This window comes from Diorhabda sublineata, chromosome 1 (genome assembly GCF_026230105.1).
Source record: "Diorhabda sublineata isolate icDioSubl1.1 chromosome 1, icDioSubl1.1, whole genome shotgun sequence".
In the NCBI taxonomy this organism is placed as follows: domain Eukaryota; kingdom Metazoa; phylum Arthropoda; class Insecta; order Coleoptera; family Chrysomelidae; genus Diorhabda; species Diorhabda sublineata.
The window spans coordinates 6,456,690-6,482,875 of NC_079474.1; the positions used below are offsets into that span (position 1 = coordinate 6,456,690).

Sequence of the window (26,186 nt, forward strand, 5' to 3'; positions counted from 1 at the left end):
TGGACTATTCGGACATAAATAACGGTTCTTTTTGTTAAATTTAGCAAAATGGTCAAAAATTGACACTACTTTTGTAAGAACGGAGTGTTAGGTGCATCATTTAATCGGCGAAAAGTTCTCCAGTTGCACAATTGACGTTTTTTCACAACTTTAGTGAACACGACGCGCGGTCCGTTAATGAGAAACTCTCCACAGTGACTGAATTCACCAGTTACGTACTGACATACTCCCTCAGATTCTATGTGTTAACACAGTTATTTAAACAAATGTAAAATGGTTTTTTCAACGTTTTATATTAATAATAATTAATTAAAAATATGTGATATTGTACTCACGTTTGTTACTACCGACAATTTTCCTATGGAATCTAAAATTCTGTACCAAACTCCAATATCGCGAACCCTCTGAGAAACGGGTCTTCGATAAAAAGTTAAAAGTTTTTGGGCGTCTAGTCGCATTTCGAGAATGTTGTTTATCAAAGCAAAAAATGGCGCTAACGGAAACGCCGCTACGAATATTGTTACAAAACCATATTGAAGAACTAAAATTTTTTAATTATCATATATTTATATACGTTTAGGCAGAAATAAAAACAAATATTTAATTGCTCTGATGTTTTTGGTGCATTGTTGTAAAAAATTTTTAGATATTCCGCAATTTTTTCAAAAAAAACTTTTTGTTTTGACCGTATTGAAATTATAGATTGATTGAACGGTTGCCATACAAGAAAAATATGAATCACCCTGTACTATTTCTCGTCTTCACAGAGGTGTTTATTACTTTACTTTTATTGTCTTTAACGAAATTTCGCAATCTTTTAATTTTTAAAAATATCCCGAACAACTTAATCAGATTTAGGGGTTGAAAAAGACAAAGTTACTCCTTAGGAACTATAACCAGAGAAGATCTGTTAAGTGTATCAGCCAAGGTATGACAAATCTAAGGATACTAACAGGAGTCTTGCAAACTGCGGTTTCTGTTACGTAGAGGAGCATTACTCCAGGGAGTGTATGAAATAGAAGACGAAGGTCTTTGGTAGCTAGAGCCATCCCTCGTCCTGAATTATCTAAGAAGAATGGGGTCGATAGATCAGCTGTTAGTACTCAGTAACCCCAGTGCAAAGGTAAGAAAAGGAGATACAATAGGTCCTTTGGGTAACAGTGTACTTCAATCACAACATCTATACATAAATCGATTTAACCCCAGTAACTTTAATCACATCATATATACATAAACTGATTTAACCTCATTAACTTCACCAAGTTGAGAGATAGTTTACTAAACTGAGTTATGCTTGGAGTTCATTTATATCGAATTACAACTAATGCAGTCGGAAAATTTATCCTCCAAGAAACATACCACGATTATCGGAAGTATTACTTTCATCATGTCCACTTAAGCGGCTTCGGTGACATCCTTCGGCCACCCAGGACCTCGGATCTTACCCTCATGGACTTTTTTTTGTGGGGGTATCTCAAAAGTAAAGTGTACGAAACAAGCCCGGTGACAATCTCTGAACTGAATGAAATGGCATCTCGGCGGCACTTCTCCAGCGAGTGGCAAGAAGTTATATATATTTTAAATCCTAATCTTGCTACCGGACAACTTTATGGGAAAAATAATAAAAAATAGGTAGCAATTTCATGCTGCCGAATCGGGAGAGTCAAGCTATCATATTACATCAATTAATTGAACTTAGAAAATAGGAAACTTTTAGAAATCAACAAGATGTTAATTAATTGATACATCAAAATCTTCATAATCAATTCTTCTTCTTAGTTTGATATGTCAAAGTACTTCCTAGGTCTCTACGTTCGAGGATTTAGTACTTTACTACTGCCATAGTCCAATTTTGTCCAATCTTAGTGTGGTTGCATCCTTACTGTAGGATTTCTATTAAATGTACAAAATTTAATTATTTTCCTGCGAGGTAGAAAACCAAAACAAGTTTTAGTATTTGGTTGTATATTCGCAGTTGTAAGCGATTTAATTTATCCTCGACCTTCGAACTAGTACGAGCATTTTAAAAAACGAACTTATCTGGTAGAATTCTCGACTCTATTCAGATGTGCGGGTATTCATTATCCCCGTGTTCCCATGTTTATCGTGATATGTAAAAGAAAAGCTGCTAATTGGTTAACGAATCAGTATTGGAGTGACCTCTATGAAGTTTTGGTGAGCTGGATTAGATCTGAGGTGAGTAAATGTATATTCGTTACTGGTCTTTTCATATGCAAAGCTAATTTAGCATCATCTCATTAATTGCAACTGAATTTTAAGCATATTTTGAGGCAAATTATACAGTCTAAAAGCTTAACTTTGCTCATCGGACATATTGTAATTAGAGATCCATATCACCGGACCGTACACTTTTACTTTTTTCAGTTTCGATCTAATGTTCTTTGATATTATTTGAAAAAATACTGTTTTTAAACTATTGTTTTCTAATATCACCATATACGCTGTATATTATATTCTATTAGTTTTTATGTTTTCACTATCGTATAGCAAAATATTTGAATCAGTTAGATACCTTACCCATTTCTAAATATTCCGGAAACAGACTCCTAGGTCCCCATTCTACCAGTTTGTAATCTTTCACCCATTGAGGTCGGCAGTTTTTACATAACTGTTGCTGGGCGGTTAAACCAGTTTTGACTTTCAAGGTATTCAACCATTTGAAAAATAACGGAAATAGCATCTCTAGAATAGTGTTCATGGTTTGTTTGCCTACCATAATTATTGCCAGTTGGATACAGAGTTCAGTTAGGCATCCACCGGGTCCACACTAAAAGTAAAGAGGCTTAAGATATTTTAAATACGAGCGATCAATGCGCACTACCGGCGGAAATTTTCCGGATGAGCTTTTTATTTACTTTTTAATTGAAATATGATAAATAAATTTGATTTGATTTATAACGAAAAATCTATGTTAGTTTACCAAGTTTTTCCTCCGGAGAAAAGCATTTAATAAAATTGGACTGATTGATAATTTCCGCAATGATCTCTAAAATATGATAGAAATTTTCAGGTAACATCCTAAAATATTCGTAAAACTTATCGGGTTGTGACAACAAATCATCGAATATCCTTGCGTACTCCCCGTCTTCATTTTTGTCGGTAAAATACTCACTTGCCTATTTTTCACGTATCCTTTCAGTATCTAACAACAGAAATATCAAACCATCGTTATCTAACATAAATATTTTATCGTCAGACAACGACTCCATTGTAACTCATAGGGATTTGGAAGCTACCGCTTGCTTGGACTATAACCATCCTACTAGCTGCAGTAAAAAGCGCAAACTTGCCGCGATTTGATCCGAATTTTTATAAATTGTTAAATATTAATAAATGTAAATATGATTTCATATAAGAATTTTGTCACTTAACTATTTATAACACAAATATGTTGACGTCAGTCGAAATGGTCTCACTGGTAAATGCATAATTTTGTTTTTTTTTTTGTGATAATATAATAGTATTTTTAATCAAAGTAAACTTGATTTTACAAATTGACGAGTAAATTATGTGAGCCTTTAGCGAAATAAAATAGCTTTGATAGCTCAATGGTTTGTGAACTCAGCTTACAATCCTGTGGTTGGTACATCGAATCTGATTAGAAACGTGAACACAAAAAGAAATTTTTCTTAGAAAATCTTGTAAATTTTTACTCTAAAACTGTTTTATTCTTAGAAAAATTTGGGTAGGAAATTTTTTGGAGTAAATGTTGGTATATTTGCGACTATTTTAAATTTTATCGCAAACTCCCGAATCCCAAGCTCACGGTATATATCAAGCGGGCGATTGATATACCATGACCATGCCAATGGTCCGTTGAAGTTTTTAATATGGAGTCTCAAATATCTTTTTTTTTATTAATAATATACAGCCCTTTTACAATCTATTCTATAAGTAGAGTAATAAGTAAATTATCTATAAGTCACTAAAGTGAGTCAGGAACCAACCATTGATGGTACTCTGAGACTGGGAGATCTTCTGGCCATATTCTCTTCAACCGTCTCTTTGATAGTGGTTGGTTGAATAGATTATTTATTAATTCATTGTTGTAGTCATTGGATCGAATTGCCAGAAAAATTAAGTTATATGTCATATCTATCAACTTTGATGAATATCTTTTTCTTAGAATACTACTTATTTGGACAGGTTGAATCGTTATGCATTGAGGTTCCTATAAGTAAATAGTCTGACAATCATGAATGTTTCCCACTCGTGTTAATTTGATAAGGGAAAAATCACTGATGTGTATTAACGAAATTGATAGTTACCTCTTCTTGTCTGTAACCAAAAACCCTATTGTATTTTTTAGGATAACCAACGAATCTTCCTTTAAAAAATGCGATATAAAATATGCTAGCGTAATAATTAACAAATTGTAATAAATATATCTTTAATGTTAAGGAATCATCGAATTCAGTCTGAGTTCTAAGTAATTCGTATTCTGTTAAGTATTTAGCTACGTATGTGTAAATCTAAAACAAAAATAAAAACTATTTTAAATGAAAATATAATAAGATAAACGTTTGAATTATTGAATATTTTACTTACATAATTAAATATCACAATAAAAACTAAATTGATGCAGGCAGAAGTACAGGTGGTGAATAACATTGCCGAACTGTTGTCTACAACTACAGCAGCATATGGATTGAATGCTTTTAGAGATACTAAAATGGACATACGATAGAGAACAACTGCTACAACTGTTGCAAGAGCTAAAGCGATCTACAAAACAAAGAATATTGAGTAAGTATAATGCTCTTAATACTGACAATAGTTCTCAACGATTTTCTTTACTTTAAGCATGGTTGCTAAATAATCTAACAGGAAAACACACTAGCATCTTTATTATTTAACATTGCTGTAGAAATTGTGATAATGGGGGCACAAATGAATATAAGAGGCACTATATTTAACAAAAATATACAAATCCTTGAATATGCTAATAACGTGGATGACACTACGGAAGCTTTTGTTACATTTACCATCACACCATTTGAACTGGGTTTAAAAATCAACAAAAACAAAACGAATAATATCATGCCAACAGATCCAGCAAGCAATAGAACTAGAAACATTGGATAAAACATGCCAGTGGATAAGTCGTATTGAACACAATGTTTACACTACCACTACACCAACACTTACAATAAAAACAGTTTACTGTCAGTCTCTGAAGACGATAACTTCGTTATCGAAACGCGCGTCAGGCAGTGTAATTGTAGTGGTAGTGTAAACAGGGTGTTCAGTATGAAGTCTAATCTAGAAGTGACAGTAACAACAGCGAAGAATTAAGAAGAAGAACTTCACTGACAAATAGAAGTTACTTGAGCCTCTGGTGTCGATACTACCAAAGCAAATAACTTTCAGATAATCAAACCAATCCCTATGTATACATATAGATAGGAAATTTGGACTATAAACAAGACTGATGAAAATTTGCTTTTGTTTTTGGAAAGGGAGGTTCTGCAATGGATATTTGGTGTTATCTCTATTTTTAGTATCATAGACTTGATATCATGAGCAAAAAGACATAAGAAAGTTAGGAAAAGAAGACTAAGGAAAACTTTGTTAGAACAAGTAGCACAGGAAGCACAGCGAAATTGCAAAGTAATTCGATAAATTAATGAAGTAGTAAAGGACCGGAAAGAGTAGAAAAAATTAATAGAAGGAGAGTGAAAACTCAAATCACAATACATTTAAAGAAAAATAGTTGTAAAGTAGAAAAAGACTATATAGGTGATTAGTAAGTCATCAATAAACCTTCCTATATCATTATTAGTAGGTCTATTGTTACAGTACACGAATATTCGTGGAATATTTTAGTGAAATCAACAAAATATCACTAACCAAAAGTAGTACAACTGAAAAACTGAGTATAGTCATAGGTACTCGCATTTTCCAATAAGGCACAAGAGGTTCCATTGTGTTTGTAATAACATTAACTTGTTTCCTTGTAACATGGGCTAAACGTGCTAAATATTGAGGTCTAGGATGTTCTTCTTGTATATCGAAACCAGTTACGTCCCATCTGTGAGTTATTTCCGCAGAATATCTCTTCCACATTTCCATAAATAAAGTAGCTGAAACAGATTTTTATTAATTTTGATATCATGGTTTGGTACAGTTGAGTTTACCCCAAACGGACATAAATATGGCGAAAAATACTGTAGTCGGATTGTCGAAAAGGTACGTTATTCTTGCATGAACACAAGATTCAGAAATATTCCAATAACTGCACCAGATATCACAAAGCGGACACATTTTTTCTTTGATCTTTTCATTGCATATATCCTCACTGAATAAATAAAAAAAATTTTGATAATTTCTTAATTGAACGGATATTAAATTGACATACCTCGGAATATTGGAATATAAAGTAGCACAAGAATATATGAAACATATTAGGCCGACTAGAGCTGCTGGTATTAACATTTGAGTGTAAAATCCCAACCAGGCAAAGTAGAAACCGATTTTCACACCAAAATATTCTTTTATGTAATTGAGTGGTTGATACTTGTACCATTTTTTTAAAGACGCCCATTCTACGTATAGTAAATGTCTCGTTGAGCCTTGGCGCCTTAAATCACCCTATATAAAAATTTGCTTTTATATATAATAAAGAAAAAAACTATCAAAAGCTTGTTGATAATTAAAATATATTTATCGATGAAAAATAGTGAACCCAAAATAATGATCAGGGCATGATCATGATGTGAGCATCCCGGCGAAACAGGGCGCGGCATCGTTATTGGTCCAAATCCGAGGCACTGCAAATTAAAACCAGTGTAGAAAGGGCCAGAGCCGCATTTCGTAATTTTCTTAAACATATCTGAACGGATACAGCTGATGAAGTTATTGACATTAGTTATACTCCGCCTAAGAAAAGTGCTAAAAAGCTGCATTGTAACGCTAGCGAAAAACAACTGATTGTGAATTTTTATAAAAATGAAATGCAAGAAAACGATGATAAGAATATCGAAAACTGTGAGATATAGAAGAGAAACCGTTAAATTATAGCCAAGTTGCTATTTGAGCGAACAATAATTAGATACCATTAAATCAACTATTTTTTTCCACTAGAAATAATTTAAAACTAACGAGTTTTTAGATTTTTGTTCTAATTTGTTTCTATAATAATCTTGAGAGATATTCAAAATGGTAGACATAATTTTTTTATTACTTGGAGCATTATAACCTATCTACTGACAACGAGAGATAACCTCTCTAGAATTTGTAGTGGTGAAAAATAGGTCATATACGAGGTGTCCAGAAAGGGTATCGGGTATTTTTAAGTTCAAGTAAACAAAAAATATTTATAAGCAATAAAAACTTTTATAGTTTTTTGATACCATATGAATTGGAAAATTATTTGGAAAAGATAATGTTATCCAAATGATGACCGTTACGTTGCTGGCACTCTTCTAAACGGGAACGAAGATTGGCGATAACACGTCGACACAAAGCTCTTGATATTGCTGCTATTTCTGACCTGATGTTTTCCTTCAATTGGGTTCGTTGGATTATTTTGATAAACATTACTTTTAAGGTATCCCCATACAAAATAGTCAAGCGGGCTAAGGTCGAGGCTTCTGAGAAGCGAGTTGATGTTATCCCTTCGCGAAATGACTTTATTAGAGAATAATTCATCCACAACTTCCATAGGTATGGTAGGTAGGTAGGTACCTTCGAGGTATGGCAAGTGGCCCCATATTGCTAGAACCACATTCCTGAGTTGAAACCTGCAAACTCCTGCAGCTCTGGGACCAAAAAATTTCGCAACATATCGCAACAACGGTCACTATTCACATTAATGCTCGGCCTAGTTGATCATCATGAAAATAAGGACCAATAACTCCTTTAGCAGACATAGCGGCCCAAACAACGACCTTTGGGCTGTGCAGGGGTCGTTCATGCTTTCGTCTCGGATTCTCGACTGCCCAGTACCGACAATTCTGCTTATTAACATGACCATTCAGGTGAAAATTTGCTTCGTCGCTGAACAGTATGTTTTTAAAGTTGTTAAATCGCTGCATCATTTCGTCGCAAAATTCAGTCGATTAGCATAGTCCGTATCCTTCTATAAGAGACAATGTTATTAGATAAATTGTTGATTGCACATCACAACAAAATCTCAAAGATCTTGGTAGATGAGAACATACTGGATAGAGTATAAAGACTTGACCAAATTCAAGCTGATGGCTGTTGAAAATTTTATTAAAGGGAGTCTTTGGAAACTGTGTATAGGATGAGACACAGGTCTCATTAAATCTCCACACAACCTAGCATACATAAATATATTCACTGTGGTATTCAGACAAAATAATTATAATTGTTTTCAATAAGATCTAACAAAACTTTAATTTGTTTTTAGCCTGATGACTTTAAAAATTACATCAACTCACATCATGTAATGGGTACGCCGCTGCGTACGTCTTATCATTTAATAATCTCTCTATACCAAATTCGAAGTCGTTACCACTCTCACTGAATCTTTTTCTATCTAAAATAAACTGTACTATTCTAGATCGTATTGCTGGTGTGAAGAAAAAGGGGGAATCGACATCAAACCTGCAAAATTATTTTCAGTTAATAACCAGATTGATACTAAAAATTGGAGAAAAATGAAAACCGAGGAAAGATAAATAATCAACGAGTATTTTAAATTAAATTGATCATAGATCTTAACAAAATTACTTCACAATGGAAAACTAGGTGCGTAACACAAGCTATATTTTAAAAAAAATTGGATATCTTTACAAAAATTGCAGTAACGTAAACTAAATTACTAAAACATTGCTTATTCAAGTCATTATTTGGAAAAATCACAGCTTTAGGATGTAGAAGGTGGAAATAAATGAGTAAATATGATGAGCAGATATTTCAACATTTTTATTGTTCATTCATGACATAAGAAACATGTATCACAAGTAATAATTGAATGCTCTAAGCAAACAAATGTTTTACGTTTAACACAGTTGTAAAACGATTTCGATCTTTGTTACGCTTACAAATTGAGCACCTACTAGATTTTTTCTTGCTTTTTTTCAGGTCTTCCTTCGGTTTTTTTGTGCCCAGAGTTGGGTATTCTGGTGAATTCAGATATTTTTCTTCTTAAGATGACAGGAGGCCTCAAGTTCATTGGTTGAAGTTTTGAATAAAAATTAAAGAACTAGATCTCTTCCTAATTTCATTACAAATTTGTATCGATTCAAGGTTGCTTCTAGATTGGGATTGATAACTAAAAAGCCGTTTATTGAAGCTCATCAACTACATCTAATCTATCTTTAAGTAAGTTATAAAAAGAAATAATTTCTGATAAACATTTATTTCCTGGAGATTCGACAATTTTATCCGAATGATGTAATGTTGAAAAAAAGCATTTTTTCTTTTTTCGGAATATATGGAACGAGAGCTTTGATGGCGGAAACCAGTTATCGAAAGTTATATTACGACAAGAATTTTCAATTGATACTGAACGTCTATCGCATCAGCCTTCACCTCTCTGAGTCGTGTACTTCCAATGTTGTCATGTTACCAGTCTCATTTTTCCATTGCCACAATTTGAGAGATGGAAATTTTTTTTCAAGAGCTGCACATGTGCTTTTATCAAAACAAGTTCCTATACTATAATAAAACGAGTTGCAGAAATATGGTTCTGTTACTAATTTTGCTTTACCAATCATAGTTGAATGTTAAAATCGTTGATTGATATACAAAAATTCAATATGAAAATATAAGTGAATCTTTTTTGGATCCTAGGTATCACAGAGCATGTGTATAAAGCCTAGAGAAATTTGAACAGCCATTTATTGATAAACACCTATTAAATTTGATTGGGAAAGTCAAAAAAGTAGTTGTCTGAAATATAGAGAACTATAACCAAAGAAACACCAAGATTATAACCTTTACTAGATCAGGCATACGTATAACAATATCTCCAATGCCGTTGATCCCTTGAAACCTATTATGGCAAAATGAGCTATAATAGCTGGAAACTACGTATTCTGTTATATAACGCGTTTAAAATAATGTTTCACAGTTTTCTTTAAACCAGATTGGATAAAAACATTTTTTATTTTAGATTGATCTAAATTTTCAAACATTTACTTAGAAGTTTCAGATTTTCACAGTTTTGTTTAAACCAGATTGAATGAAACCATTTTCTTGTTTTAGTTCGAGCTAAATTTTTAAACATTTACTTACAAGTTTCAACTTTTCACAGTTTTCTCTAAACCAGATTTAATGAAACCATTTTCTGGTTTTAGTTCAAACTAAATTTTCAAACATTTACTTAGAAGTTTCAAATTTTCACAGTTTTGTTTAAACCAGATTGAATACAATCATTTTTTTTTTAGTTTCAACTAAATTTCTAAACATTTATTTACAAGTTTCAGCTTTTCACAGTTTTTTTTTAAACCAGATTGAATTAAATCATTTTTTTTCAGTTTGAGCTAAATTTTTAATCATTTACTTAGAAGTTTCAACTTTTCACAGTTTTTTTTCAAACCAGATTGATGAAACCATTTTTTGTTTTAGTTTGAACTAAATTTTTAAACATTTACTTACAGGTATTCCTTATCTCTACTATAAATGGCAGTAAACCGATGCTCTTTATCAGGGAAAGTACTTTCATCAATGGTTATATAAGATTTTAATTTGTCCCAACGACTACTTATATTATCTATGAAAAAATTTGTTCGTCTTGATATTTGCCGAAGGGCTGGAATCTAAAAAAAGTATGTCTTAATTACCGCTTGTACTGATTTTATTATTTTATTGCTCTCTTACAGTAAGATGAAATGAAAAGAGTCTACCACACATGAAAAAAAAAAAAAAATTAAGTACCTTTTGACCGATACTAGCAAAAACGTTGTAACTGTCAGATTCCTTGGGTTCCTTACATAATTCCTGAACAAAAATATAATAATAAATAAAAAAAGAAAAATAAAAAAACTTGTTATAGAACCTGTCACAAACAATCATTTGTCACCCAGTATCAATGTGAACAAAACTATTAAATTGTTTATTGTAACATCAAATTTTTGTACCCAGTATATACACGAGTAAAGATAATACGCATTATGAACATTTGAAATAATCTAAATATTTGTAAAATGATGTAATACTAAAAGTAAAACAGAAAAAATACTTATTTTACTTATATTTGCTTAAAAATGCATATACTGAGTTCATAAAGTAATAAATAGATAAAAAATTATAATAAGTTGATTAAAAGTATACCGAAAACGCTGTTAATCTGATATAACTTATTAAAATTTTTTTAAATAGTACACTCTGTATAGATTTTCAATTTCACAGTGTCAATCTATGAAATTACCTCTACTTTTTCGGATGTCGGAGAATTCATTTTCATTTTATACCAAATGTTTGCATTCTCTTTTGTCTTCAGATAATATATTTATTTCTTCCTTATCTCCTATTTTATTTAGTCTCTCCACTTTCTTCTCGGGCTATCTCTCCTTCCCTCGATAGTACTGCCTTCCATCATTCTATCTGTTAACATTCTGATGATATTTATGTCTACTCGAATTCTGCTGTTTCGTTTTTATTCTTCTAATTATTGGCTCTTGTTTTGTTATTTTTCTTTTCTTTTTGATTTGGCATTTGCGCAGGTTCCCATATGTTTTTAATCAAATTATATATTCGTTCCCATAAGGGTTCACCACCATACTTTAGAACTTCCATTGGAATCCCTACCAGCACTTTTGCCATACTTATATTTTCGATGCTGTTTCCTCTACAAAGCCTAGTTCATTGACCTCTTCCTCAAAATTGCCTTCCTTGTTTCATAGTTTAGCAGTTCGTTGAAATATTCCCTTCACCTGTCCAGTTTTCCTTTTTTCCCCCGATGAGTGAGCAGTCTTTGTCTCTGTAATATTTCTGTCCGATCTTGTTTGGTATCAGACTTCGTTTTGTCTCTTGTTAAAAATTTCTCACGTCTTTGTTTATGTAATGTTGTTAAAATTTTTTCAGTTTATCCTCGAGATGCTTTCGTTTCCTCTCTCCGCACATTTTCTTTGCTTCCTTCCTATCCTGTGCGTAATCCTGTTGTAATTCGTCCTTTGGGACTTGCAACATTCTTTTGCTTGGTTTTTTTCCTTCTAATGCCTGTTTACAGTCTTCATCAAGCCATTCTTTGTCTTCTTCCCCACTTTCCCTAGTTGATGCTGTGTCACATCCTTCATTGTTTTCTCAATCTCTGTCCACTCCATCTCGATATCCCCTTTGTTTTGTTTTCCAAATTTGTCGTCATTGCGTTTTCAAATTTTTTCGCCACACTTTTATCCTTTAACGCGCTTACGTCGTCATATTTTACTAGTTCCTGAGGCTTTCCTTTGATGTTTCGTATTTCTTCTTTAGCCATTTACTTGTATCATTTCAAAATCAATTTTGCTTTGGTGGTCATGCTTCGTAATGTCGTAACAAGTTGATTATGGTCACTAGCTCGGTCTATACAAGTGTACCTTTGTAGGGGAAGGATGTGTTTTTATCCTTTTTTCATTCTGTACTTCTACTCTAGCCAGCTCGCCTTTTTTTGAATACTTCCTTGTAGAAGATTTCATCACTTGAAAGCAAGCTAACCTCATTTTGGTCCTAGCCACATTCCCGCACATTCAAAAAATGGGGACTGGGAATAACGAAACTAATTCTATTTACTTTTTTCACGCTGTTTAAATATTTTTGAGAAAAAAGTTTTTATGAAACTCTAATATATTATTTTTTGATGCACTTTAATGCATAGAAAGAGAAAAAAAATTTATTTTAGTACATTTTGTGAATGTTCTTGAAAAAAGCTTGACATATGAGCTTACCTCTTTCATAGGCATTCTTAATTTCAATATCTCACTATATCGTCTCAAAACTTCGTTTTCAACATGAATCTAAAACAAAATATTTCTAACCTAAGAGTTAAATCACATGATTTTGAATGATTTTGTTATTAATGATACTAAAACATTTCATCATATGCAAAAATGACCCATCCTAGAGGGTTGAGTGGAGAATGCTAAACTAAGTTGGTGGAAGGTAGTCAGACCAAATACAAGAATGCAATAAAATAACTATTAGTGTAGTTGTTTACAGTACAGTAAATAAGGAGAGTAAGACAGGAGAAGAATTGTAATTAACAGCTATATGATAGCTGCTCTTTTTCAAGTAATACAAAAAAGAAGAAATATTAGAGGTTCTTTTCTTTGAATTATTTTAAACCAATTCTTTGGAACAATTTTTTGCAAAAACTTGTAGCTTTATCTGAGTGTATACATAAAAAATTCCTAGATTGAATGATGTATAAATGTAATTAACGATTGAAAAGAAGAAGAATCATCTCATAAATTGATTTTTTAAAATGTCTACTGTAGTAGAGTGATTTTTAAAAATTCGAAGTCGATTGAAAGATACAGCAGTTAGAAGAAGGGGCTGTTCGTAGCGCTAAGTTGGCAGTCGGAGTCCGGGTCTATTGTGTATTTGATGGCTTGGTACCTGGCAACCTTTTATACACATACACGTTTAGACAAGTTTCTACAGGCTTAAAAAAGTAATTTCTATAATCATTAAATATTTTACTGAAGTTATTTTAGTCTTGGTTTAACTTCGAAGAACGTAACAACTATAAATGATTTCTTTTCATAACGAGTGGACGGAAAGGAAATAGGAGTGGAAATGTTCATTCTGACCGTAGTAAAAAAAAGAAAATTTAGTGGAAACCGTTTTACCACCCAAAATGAAACGGCAATTACATTAGCTTCGGCGAAAAAACTTGAACATGGAGGTTCCCATCGGCATCGCTATGAATTTCGAGTATTGTATTTCGGAGTTTGTTTCTGTATTCGCTGCAATTTCTGAAATGGTAAAAGTGATGTGTCTATTTCGCAATCAAGTTTCCAAGGCTTTGATTTTAAAATTACTTTATTGTGCGAGTGTGAAAAACAGATAGTTATAAACTCGGATCCATTGATCGAGATTGCATTTGAGGTTAATCCCCAGTTTGAATTTGTGATGCGATTTATTAAAAGTTATTACGAAGGTTCATGGTATATATATTCAGGTATTGGAAAATCAACTTATACTGCACTACTAAAAAACATTCATATTGCCACATTTTCACTGTGTCAAACTTTATTATCATTCGCTGTCACACAAGAAAAAGCTATGATTGAAAAAGCAAAAAAACCAGGTGGAGGTACTTGTAAGAAAATTTTGGAGCTTCTACATTAATTGGAAAGTACATCGGGAAAGTTTTAGATGTCATGGTTATGTGGAGTTTATGTGGTACATGTAATAAGTGGAAAAGTAAAAAAACGGATGTAGATAAAAACATCATAAGCCACTCTGGAAGTTCCGGTAAAATGGAAATAAGTACAATCATGCTAATGTTTTTGAGGTGTATGGAAAAATAAGGCGTAAAGTTTCTTACATACATCAACGATGGTAACAGTAAAACTATATGGAGATACTGTAGTAACAAAAAAGAATGTGTGGGCCACATAGAAAAAAGAATGGGAATACGACTTCGGGCTGTTAAAACAAATAAAGGAATCGGTGGAAAAGGACCAGGTAAACTTACTGATAAAGTTATTCAAGAAACAACGAAATTATACGGATTAGCTATTCGAGGTCATTCAAATGCGCTTGAAGATATGAAAAAGGAAGTTTGAGCAACGTATTATCACAAATGTTCTTCAGATGAGAACCCTCAACATCAATTTTGTCTAGGATGGCGAAGACAGTTGGTAGAAATGGCGTAAGGTAGAAGGACCAGTTTCATCACGATAAAACACCTCTAATAGCAGAAGTACAAATAGCTACCAAACTTGTTTTCAAATCTTTATCAATAGACGAATTATTAATTAGTTTTTTGGAGCTTAGACACAAAACAATAACGAATCTTTGAATTAACTGATTTGGAGTTTTGCTTCTAAGCATTTCCATTCTGGTCCCAAGATAGTTGGAATTCTTAGCTATCATCAGTTATTATCTTAAATGAATGTTTTGGAGGTGTTTTAAAAGTAATGTCGGTTATGGGATGCCTCTTTGGCCTCGAAGCCCACGTTCCGAGCGGTGCGTAAGTTTTGTCGTTAAACAAGCCAGGATTGACTCAAGAAAAAGTTTCAAGAGGAAGAGAAAAGAAGTCTATGGACCAGACATCACCGATTGAGGGTAAGTTGAGATTTTAATAGATTTAAGAAGGCTTGAAACTTTAAGCGCGTTTTTCAAACTTTCCTCCATCGTATCTCAAAAACGGCTTGACCATATGAAAATATACTAATTTAGGAGAGGAAGTTGCTCCAAAAAAAAAACAAGGCTACGTGAAAGTGAGCAACGGATTCATGAAGAAGAAGAGCAATTGCTGAAAGAGTCAGGTGATTGGGACACGTGTACATAATGTATGTACATAGAATTACCAAGAGAGCACAAATAGAGGAAGAGGATTCAGGATATGAGGCAGACCATAAAAGAAATGGATATGAGAGGTAACTTCAGATGTAAGAAGAGTGGGAATAACTGAGTGGATGAAAAGAACAGAAACGGGTGGAAAGATATATTAAAGAAAGTGGAGGGAAAACAAAACAAAACTTATAGGCTTTGAAATATATATTTTACATTGAAAATTCTATAGATAGTTCTAGAATATTTGAAGGATGAGTATTCATATAGGTAAAAGTTAAAAGGACGAAAAAAAAATAACCTATCCTTCAATTTTTAGTACTATGTATCAATTTAATTATAGCGATATATAACATCATACAGTAAAAAATGCTGTTTACCATTTTTTCTGATAAATTAAATGCTAAATGTGTTAGAAGGTGATACCGTAGACCAAACCGTTTATCTTGTAAGGCTTTAAACAGCTAAACGTACTTATTTGGGAAATCAATGATTACGAACCTTCACAAAATTCAGTCCGTTGGGTTCTTGCTTTCCAAATTCCAATTGTAAACCTTCTCTTTTTAAATTTGTTTCAAACGTTTTTCTTTTATCGTACGCTTTCTCCTCTATGGCGTGATGATTGAAAGCGTCCCATACTAAAACGTAATCTACAGATCTGATTCCGTCTTCGAAGAAAATCTTTGGTGTGGCGCATTTTGCGGCATCGCAATGTTGACTAGAATTTTTACAGGAACAATTACAGGATTTCGTTTTATTTGATATATGATTTATTGGAGTTTCTTCAATTAAGTCTTCGATTGTGGCAGATGGCTTCGTGAAATCCCTATAAAATGTAAGAATATACTAAAAATGTATATAAATAGGTTAATAGTATTTAATAAATAATAAATCTCTACTCACAAATGTATCAAATTGAAAACAAAACAAGATATGAGGATGGGATTCCAAATAAACCTCTACGTATATTAATAGTACAAGGGTGGTTCAAATATAAACCGGAATTTTGTTATAAAAAAGGTTATTATTAATTTACAGAGCTAAAATGTTTTACAGTTTTTCCTAGATAGTTTCCGTCACACTCTACACACTTTTGCCACCTTTCCGAAATCTTCCGAATGCCTTTTTTCGTAAAAATCTCTCGGCTAGTCGCGTATTAAGGATTCTACCTCCGCATTACTTTCAAATCGCAGTCCGCCAAGTCCTCTTTGAATGGACCAAATAAATAATACTAGCATGGCGACAAATCAGGACTTTAATGAGGGTGATCCAGTGGTTCCTACCTCGTTCAAAGTTTCCTCAACTCCATAGACGCGCGGTTTACTCTCCGGAATATAACTCAGAAAATTTTGGTAAACATCTGGCTGAAATTTTGTGGTAATCGAACCGTTCATGTATTATTTACTCAACACTAATCTACGCTGATGCCTAATTCTTCAGCTATATCGCGTACAATACTAAGTCGGTCTCCCAAAATGAGTTTTTCTAAAGCGGCGACGTTCTCTTCGGGAAGCTGCACTTGGAAATTTTACGTCCCTGACACTCATCTCCGAAATTCTCGCGTATTTCACATTATATTTGACCAAAAACGAATAATGATGCGTTGAATAACAAACACTGGTACATCCTTCTCTCTCATGGCTATAAGTACATTAAAAAGCGAAGATAGCCCTCCAGGCCGTTCCATACGCTTAGTAACAAACCACCTAACATTCAGTGCAGCCACTTTTTCAGGACTGAATTTTTCCCGCGTTTATTCAAATATTTCGGTTTATATTTGAACCACCTTTGTATATTATTTAACTGGTTATTTAGGTTATAATTCATAAGAAAGTTTGAAATACTCGTGGTGGTTCGTGCCGTAATACTATACTTTATCTACGATTATAACAATAATTACTAAGATAATACAATACTATGAGTATGAAGATTTTGTTTATTAAAAGAATGAACTGCGAATGTTGAGCGAACACAAAACTGAACATTTGTAAAAGTAATTTTTATACTTTTATAGATAATCTGTAATTGTACAATTCAAGTCCCCGATGATGAATACATAAATATTCGAAAGCTTGGAAATATATTACAATTAGTACACTTTGTTGTTTAATTTTGCTACAATCCCACTACCCCTCAAGGTATTCCTGATATGATCGCTTGAAAACAAGATAAAGACTAAAGACATGGTGATTTGGTTGAAAAAATTTACAGAAATGTCAATCCATAGATAAAGATCAATCGGAACAGTAACCAGTGGCGCTACGAGTGTTGAATTAACCTTCGAAATTTATAAGTATATTCAATTGGAAATGACTTTATTGTTATTCAAAATATTTTCCAGTAAGATGCGTTTTGAAATTGTCGAAGCATATTTTTTCTCAATGGGCAGTTTCTTCTTACTTTTGTTTAGCTCGATTGCTCCAAAGACTTATAAAACAAGGAAACTTAGTGTAACAATTTTATTGACCGAAAAGAATGTTTACCATTTTTAAATTGACACAAATCTGCCACTTACGGTCATTGTATATTATTTTGTCAAGACTGTAGTATTGTATACAAATAATGTTATTCAAATAACTCTGCTTAGTTTAATATGGAACGTACAGCTGTTTTGTATATACGCAACTTGCTTGAGGTGGACATGAATATGTTGAGCCATATGACGTCGCGCCAACTCCCGGATATTCCAGCGGCCTTGTTGGCTTATATACGTCTTCATCATAGATATTTCTATTGCTTGATGTTATAGTTTCTAAAAGTTTATAATTTGTCTTTATTTATTGTCATAGACTTTGTCTTGGGGATAAATATCTTGAACTATTTTGCAATTTGGTTGAATCTGAAGAGCATTTATTGTAGATTGTCCTCGACTTCTGCTATAAGGAAAGCATCTGTGTAGGATATAATTCGAAAGTCGCTATTTCCTACCGTGTATCCTCTTTCTGCAGTTTTGATTCTGTTTATTATGCGATCTAAGACAATTTTGAAAAGCATTGTACTTAGACTGACACCCTGTCTAATTCCTGTTGTTATTGGAATGTTATCTGTGAGTGTGATTTCGTGCTGTATTTTTGTACGGTTTAGTTCCTTGACATTTGTGTCACTTTTTTTGTTGACTCGTTCTTCCTCTAAAATGCGTATGACGTCTTTGAGTTTCACCATATCGAAAACCTGGCTTAGGTCGACAAAGCTTTTTCTTTGTCTTGTTGCTCTTCATTTATTTCTTTATTTTGTGAGAGGTACTATGTTAAAATTCTTGTTAGAAGTTTCATTATGGTGCTAAGGAGATATATGCCTCGATAATTGCTTGGATCGTTCTTCTTTCCTTTCTTATGAATAGGGATGGTGATGCTGGTTTTCGACTCAGTGCGTACTGTCCCCGAAGACATGGTCAGCAATAAATGCTGTCAGCTCTTTTATTAGGAAAAAGTATTGTTACATTTTACAAAAGTAGACTTTAAAAAGATAGATATCGGAACAGAGCTGGTATTTCTAGCCTGAAGGTTTTTCTTTTTTATGAAGTCATCGTATATTGTAAAGAAATCAAAAATGAAAAAAAACTAAATTATAAGTCGGGAATTTAGTTATGTATTGAAACAGATATTCTTTTTCTTCATTTCTGAAAGCCCATGAGTCATATAGGCATTTAGCTATCGATTAAAAAGAAAAGAAGAACCGTGAACGACATTTTAAAAAAGCTGATGCCTTTCTTTATGAAAATACTGCACTTATTTTATTAATTTAACATTTTTTTAATGATTGATAATTGATTCCACTATGCTACAATTATTAATTCTTTTAATTCATATAAATTATAGTAAATTCACTTTCAGTTTATAGTAATATTGTAAAACGGAGCAAAAAATTATTTTTTTTAGTTTTATAAAAATTTTTGTAATGAATATTGTTACGAACAAGCTCGCAAAATGGGTTCTTAGGCCGGGCCTGTCCAGCTACAATGGAATTTTAGGATTCGGCGAATTCGCGCGGCGCCTTTAACATGTCCTTTATGAATGGCGGACGCGCCTTTGATGCACTTTTTATTATAGAAGTCGGTTTATTACAGTATTTTTTTTAAATAATTTGTAGGAAAGTCTATTTATTTATTTCTTGTGTTTCTTTTTGTTATAGAGCTTTGTAGAATTGTATTTGTGGTATATAAATAAGTTTATGTGGCGCAGTTAGTTAGTTTTTGAATAAATAGTCGTGGTGGAAAGAGCGAATTTAGTAAAAGTAATCGCAGAAATAATTTAAGTGACATTTTTAAGTAAATTATTATAGGTTAAGTGTATTGTATAGTGTTTAAATAAATTAAGAATGTAGAGACGGTGTTTATTAATTCACCCCACGAATAAAAAGTGTAAATAAATAAGAAAAACGTTACAATATAAAACATACTCACATTTTTTATATGTAACTGAGAATTCAAGATGAAGTCAAGAATGGAAAAACACTACTAATGGGAAAACGCAAATTATACGTGTCTAAACAGAGTCAAATGATATAATATCGCATGATAAACGGTTGTACAGATACTAAAAAATGCGGGAAAATATATTGAATTCTCAAAATCAATATAGTTTAATTAATTAACGCGAACATATTTTTTCGAATGTACTCCCATCGTATGTTATTATATTATAAGTGAAACACTTATAAGGGAAACAAATACATGGTGCAGTGCATAAGTTCTTGACCTTATATAGTAAATAGAGTGCGTTCGCAAAAATATTTATGCACGCATCAGTGACAAGTCTCAACAAGCATTACACAATAGTTTCTTTTCAATTTATTAAGCAGGGTCCACACTATGCCGCGGTAGGCATAGTAGGCCGGGCGGGTACGTTCGGGCCGGCACGACGTCCACACCGAAAACGAAGCCGACCGGGTTATTTCTACGTACATTATAGTTTCAACACCAAGACTGGTGACTTCGTTGAAGAGTACTTTTTAGAAGTGTTTTTAAAGTGTCCTTAAAGTGTTAGTGTTTTCAAAATGATTACCGACTATGACGTCGCTATGTCAGCCATGGCTGTGGTGATACTCGCTTTAAATCAGCCGCTAAAAAGACGTCAAGGAAGATTTTGGATTCGCCCGAGCCTTAGGAGAGGACGGCAGCTCTACAGGGCTAGCGAATTAATGAAAGATTTAATTTTAGATGAAGAAGACCTCGTCATTCCACTCCATCTCTTAAAATGAACAATAAAAAACCCTACTTAAACAAACTGAGTCGAAAATAAAATAATTCGTCTAGTTCCGTCGGAGGTTTAGTTGTAACTGAAGCCGCTCGGCACGTCCCCACTCTATATTTTTGTTCGGCTCGGCTTCCTTTGATCTGTACCTACTTTATGCGGGTAGGGATCGGCACGGCCCGGGCCGGCATTTTCTAACCCGGCAAAGCTGCCCGTGGCATCTACATTAACGCGGCTTAGGCCGCCCTGGTCAGACCACCCGGCCCACCCCGGCATGGTGTGAACCCTGCTTTAAGCACTTCATATACGAAACCTATGGGCTCGACTTTCATGAGTTTAGCATACAAGAATCAAATGACTTACTAAGGCAGTTACGTTATCAAATTGACGAAGAAAGGTGCGGAAAAATCGTCCGAGGTGTGCGATAGCTTCATGACAATGCTCCAGTCCACATAGCTTCGCTTACCAATGCTACTATACACGAATGATTTCCTAGGCCGGCCCTGCCCTGTTACTATGGTATTTTATAATTTCGGAGAATTCGCGCGGCGCTTTCCGGTCGGCCTCTTTTACATTTTTTATAAATGGCGGAACTCGTTTGATGTTTAATTGTATATAATTTTTTTAGTAGCAGGAGGTTTATTTACATTATTTCTACTAAATAATATCTAGGACTTATTTATTTCTTTTGTGTCTTTTTGTTCTAGAACTTTATAGACTTTTATTTAGGTATATAAATGATTGGTGTAAACGCAGTTAGTTAGTTTTTGAATGGTGGTGAAAAGAGCAGAAATTATCTAAGTGAAATTTATAAGTAAATTATTATAAGTTAAGTGTATTGTATAGTGTGTAAATAAATTAAGAACGTAAGAGACAGTTTTTATTAATTCACCCCACGAATAGAAAGAGTGTAAATAAATACGAAGAACGTTATAATAGCTTTAGCCAGATGTTCAAAAAAGTTTGTAGAAGTGAGAACATTTTGAAAAATAATAATTTTTTTCCAATGATGAGATTTCTTTCTATGCTAGGCTGAGAACTCATGTACTGCACTACATATATACAATATTGATAGCATACACTCCCAACGAGGAGTTAACCAGTAGAAATGATAGATCTCTGCCTGGTTAAAAGAAGCACACTAAAGGAGATAAAAGATATAAGGGTAAAAAGGGGGTACACTACAGAGAGTAATCATGATACGAAATGTGTGGAATGTTTTGAAATACCACCTAATCAAGAAGGTATTTAGAAGTGAGCAGTAGAAACGAAAGATCCATTATTGACCTCTGCCTGATTGAAAAAAGCACACTAAAGGAGATAAAAGATATATGGGTAAAATGGGAGTAATCAGAGAGTAATCATGCTACAAAATGTGTATTGAACTACTCCTTGATCAAGAAGGTATATAGAACATTTGCAAAATGAGCATTAAACTTTGATATTTTGTTGTGATTTTCTTATAACATACGAATACTTATGAATAAATAGATTTTTTAAATGAATGATTCTTTTGAGTTAACCCCGTACATTCGCGATATCCTTATGTAAAAAAATATGGTAAATATATTTATTTGTATGAATGTGTTATTGAGGTAATTACTAATACAACTACAGTTTTAGTAATATTCTTAATACAAATCAAGTATCATCAGTACACAATTTATTAATCACAAATGTTTCTTACCTCACTATTGACTGTGATAATGATTCACTTTCCTAGAATATCAGTGTGGGAAAACCATGACATAATGTTGAAATAGAATTAATTAAAAATATAAATAAGAAAAAATATACAAAGTCATAGTAGAACCTATTTTAACGTATGGATGTGAGTGCTGGCAACTAAAAGATAGACAGGAGAAAAATATAAAGGTTGTGGAAATTGACTACTTAAGAAGATCATGCAGAATATCCAGAACAGAGCATATACAGAACGAAGATGTACGATGAAGGACAGGAAGGCTAAGCAACTGCTCTGCTCTGTGATGAGGATGGGGCAGAGGAGGTGGCCGAAGACAACATTGATGTATCAACCGAAGATTAGAAGGAGGCGAGAACCTGGAAGGAAGAAATTGAACAAAATATGAGAGTCAGAGAGAAAAATATATTTTTGCCTTGATAGAAAAAAAAACTGACATGGTGTAGAAATAAACTTTTTAACTAAATTGTTTGTAATTTATTCTGCTCTATTTTTCACAAATTTTTTAATTTCTCTTTTCAACACTCGTACTATGATAAAACCAATACAAGTTCGTTAATAAATGACACTGTTTAGAAGAAACAAACTCACACTTAAAAACATTACTAAGCTACAAAACATGCTTGAGAATATCTGAACATAGTTTCTGCAGTTAAAAAATTATTTCTTTCATGTAGATGTTAGTTGCCTTCTAAAACCTTAGAGAGATTATTAAACTAAGTTGAAATTTTTGTAACCGTTGGTGATATGGTAAACTTGACCTACGTGTTTTATACTGAATTTTCCCATCAATAAACCTTCTCCTGCGAAAATTAATTCCAGCGGGAATCTTCACATTTATTCCTTGACTATTGAACTGGGCAGTAAGAAATTGGCCCTTTGTCCTTATTTAAGCTTTTTCAGGACAAGGAGCTTTTTCCGCCGGAATTAAGTTTCGCGGGAGAAGGTTTATCGGTGGGAAAATTCAGTATAAAACAGATAAGTCAAGTTATTGAAACGTGCGTCAGACAGTGTAATTGTGAGAGTTGGCGTAGTGGTAGTGTAAGCTCTTGCTGACCATATCTTATGATTTAACAGTGTTATCAGATCAGAGAGTAGGCAGATTAAGTCTGAACCCTATTTTTTCTAAATTTAGGCAGATTACAGAATGACTGAGGGTTAAAAAACTTTCGGATTTGAGTCAGAACCCCAACAGCAGATCAATAAATGAACTTGATCAATACCAAACATTTGTTATGAATATACTTTTGTGTAAGGGTTTTTTGAAAACTAGTATGTGTGTTGAAAGAAAATATACAATTCAATAAAGGTGCATTGTCCTCTAACTTCAATGCTCATTTCTAACAATTTACAAGTTTTGTTTAATCTTGAAAATAGTTTTTTATCAATGTAATTGTTTATGCTAATTGATCCATTCACAGCAATGTAGTCAACAAACCAATCTCACAATTAATGCATAATACAATTGAACAAATTGGACAATAACCAAAAATAAAATTGGAATATTAACATTGTTTAAAATTGTAACAAAAATCTAATCACAAATATAATTGATGTTTAATTTTATTAAAAGTATGAGGATTTAAAACAGATATTTACCTTTCAGTATCCATTTGGTATTCTAAATTATCTCCACTATGGTATCTACTGGCTATAGACATTGCATCAAAATCACTTTCTGATTCATCATCAGTCTCATTATTTTCATATATAATAGATCTTGCATTTGTTAAATTAAAATTTTCTTTAGTAAAATTTTGAGGTAATTGTTTGGTCTCATTTTTAAAGCTTATAGTTGAGTTTGTATTTTTTTCATTTTTCTTTAAACTAATTTTAGAAGCTGAGGGTTTTTGGATAAGTGGTGTTTTACCCTTAGAACATAACTGTGGACTATGGATATCACAAAAGGAGGACATACTGAAACAAAAATATCAGTAATGGATAAAAATATTAAGATATATAAATAAAATACAGTTATACCTCGGTTTACGCGACCTCACTTTGCACTATTTCGATATAACGCGGTTTTTAAAATTCGGGTTAACTGAACTCTCTTTATGCGAGTGATATATCATCTATATTTCCTTTGTATTGTAGAACCTTTTCAAAATAACAAGCTTATATTTTCTAGACCATTATCATTATTAGTGCAATCATATTATTTCATTTGTGTACTCAGCTAAGAATCTGGGAATGATCTGGATGATGCATAGCAATGATGGAAACACCACTTGAAGAAAATAGAATAACGGAATCTCATATGTTGAGAATTATATTGGCTATTAGCTAGAAATTTAAGTATCAATGAGACACAAACTGATAAAGCCTGTGTGCAAGAAATGCGACCTCGACCTGGAAGTGGAAATCGTCTTAGATGAGATATGGAATTTTTATAAGGAATTATGAAGTACAGCTTAACAATCAATCACAATGCAAGCCAGCTGATAGACCTAACATAACCAAGACAAAAGCTTTGAAAACACCAGTGATTCAAACCAATTTATTTTTATTAAGATTTTAATAGAAAAGTACGCTTGATGATCTTGTTTCTATAGTAGTTGTGATTAAGATGAATATAAAAAAATATTGATGTAAAGTTAGTATTAACAATTTTTTTTAATAAACTTAAGTAACAAAATTAATTCTTTAGCAACTAATTCACTAACAAAATTCATTTGATTTTATTGACTCACTGATAGCCTAACAGACCTGTAATTTAGAGATATTGCAGGTAATGCATAGATACAAAGAACTCAAGATTTTTCAAGTAATTCAAATGTATCAGAGCATATCGATATATCTGCATAATTTTAAATACAATAGTGTAGCAATTTTAAATTCTCTATTATTAGTTTATTTCATATAGGTAGGAATTTAAGGAAATTAAAATAAATACCTTACGTTCCTTTTAACAATATTAGAAATGTAATCTATAAATACATTATGGCAAGTTTTTTTTGTAACCAAAAATATGACTCATTGTTGTAATATATAATTATCACCTGCATTTACAGTGTTAAACTAAGTTTTTATTACTAGAACTATAAAAGTAATAATTCCATTTATAGAATAACAAACAATTTAAAAATAGGATCCTAGTAATTTCACTTTTGTAAAACAAAACATTTTAAATATTGAGTGACTTACCTTTATTACATAAACTGTTTTATAAATAACTTCAACTACTTTTAAATAACATGTTTTGCTTTTAAGTGGTATTTTTCAAATCTATGATTTTGCTTAAATTCTACACTAAAAGTTAACCTAGAGATGACACTAAAGATAAGTGCCGACTATTTGACACAGAAACCTACTATCAATTAGAACTATTTTTCGGTGTTTTGAATCTACTAGCTTATTGATTTGAACTATTATTATAACTGACTGTATAAACAGTTAAAGAAATCTTAAATTTAATTGAAAAAGTAAATAATAGTAGAGCTTCTCCCATGAAGGTGGCAGCATCGTGACAATAGAAGACGAATTTAATTGTTAATTGATGTTAGTTATTGTCAGAGACTATTAAAACTTTCTTTAATTATTAAGGTTTAAAGAACATTACCAGTATACATATTACATTCAAATATACAGAGTGGCATAGAAACCGGAATAGTAAGAACTATTTATTTCAGTAAAAATAGGCATATATACTATATATACAGGGATGTGAAAGATTAAATTTTGTAGCTATTTCATAGCTCGTTCAATTAGATTTCCTTGGTGGATTAAATCACATTTTCTTTACCTCTTGTAAAAAACTTTCGTATTCCTTTGCCTCAGTAGCTGTTGTAGTCTAGTCAACATGTACTTTTTAAAACATTTATTCGGCCGGTCGTAATTATTCCAAAAAAGGCGTTTGT

The 26,186-nt window shown here is 32.6% G+C and overlaps 1 protein-coding gene and 1 long non-coding RNA gene across 2 annotated transcripts in view; one reads left to right on the top strand and one right to left on the bottom strand.

The window, feature by feature from the left end:
• LOC130445078 (anoctamin-5) overlaps positions 1–25,641 on the bottom strand; it is a 32,430-nt gene extending 6,789 nt beyond the window's left edge. Inside the window, exons 1-14 of the mRNA XM_056780579.1 lie at positions 25,474–25,641; positions 23,926–24,243; positions 15,934–16,258; positions 12,858–12,926; positions 10,870–10,932; positions 10,591–10,751; positions 8,427–8,592; positions 6,380–6,612; positions 6,159–6,319; positions 5,872–6,104; positions 4,570–4,746; positions 4,290–4,493; positions 2,539–2,788; positions 336–541 (exon numbers count right to left, since the gene is read on the bottom strand). Coding sequence (XP_056636557.1) covers positions 336–541; positions 2,539–2,788; positions 4,290–4,493; positions 4,570–4,746; positions 5,872–6,104; positions 6,159–6,319; positions 6,380–6,612; positions 8,427–8,592; positions 10,591–10,751; positions 10,870–10,932; positions 12,858–12,926; positions 15,934–16,258; positions 23,926–24,242 — 2,565 coding nt within the window. The 5' untranslated portion in view covers position 24,243; positions 25,474–25,641. The remainder of the gene's footprint in view (positions 1–335; positions 542–2,538; positions 2,789–4,289; positions 4,494–4,569; positions 4,747–5,871; positions 6,105–6,158; positions 6,320–6,379; positions 6,613–8,426; positions 8,593–10,590; positions 10,752–10,869; positions 10,933–12,857; positions 12,927–15,933; positions 16,259–23,925; positions 24,244–25,473) is intronic.
• LOC130445088 (uncharacterized) lies at positions 4,607–10,953 on the top strand. The gene is made up of 5 exons (XR_008910021.1): positions 4,607–4,767; positions 8,549–8,736; positions 9,073–9,312; positions 10,593–10,760; positions 10,815–10,953. It is a non-coding gene; the product is annotated as an uncharacterized LOC130445088 (long non-coding RNA).
• Positions 25,642–26,186: the final 545 nt, after the last annotated feature.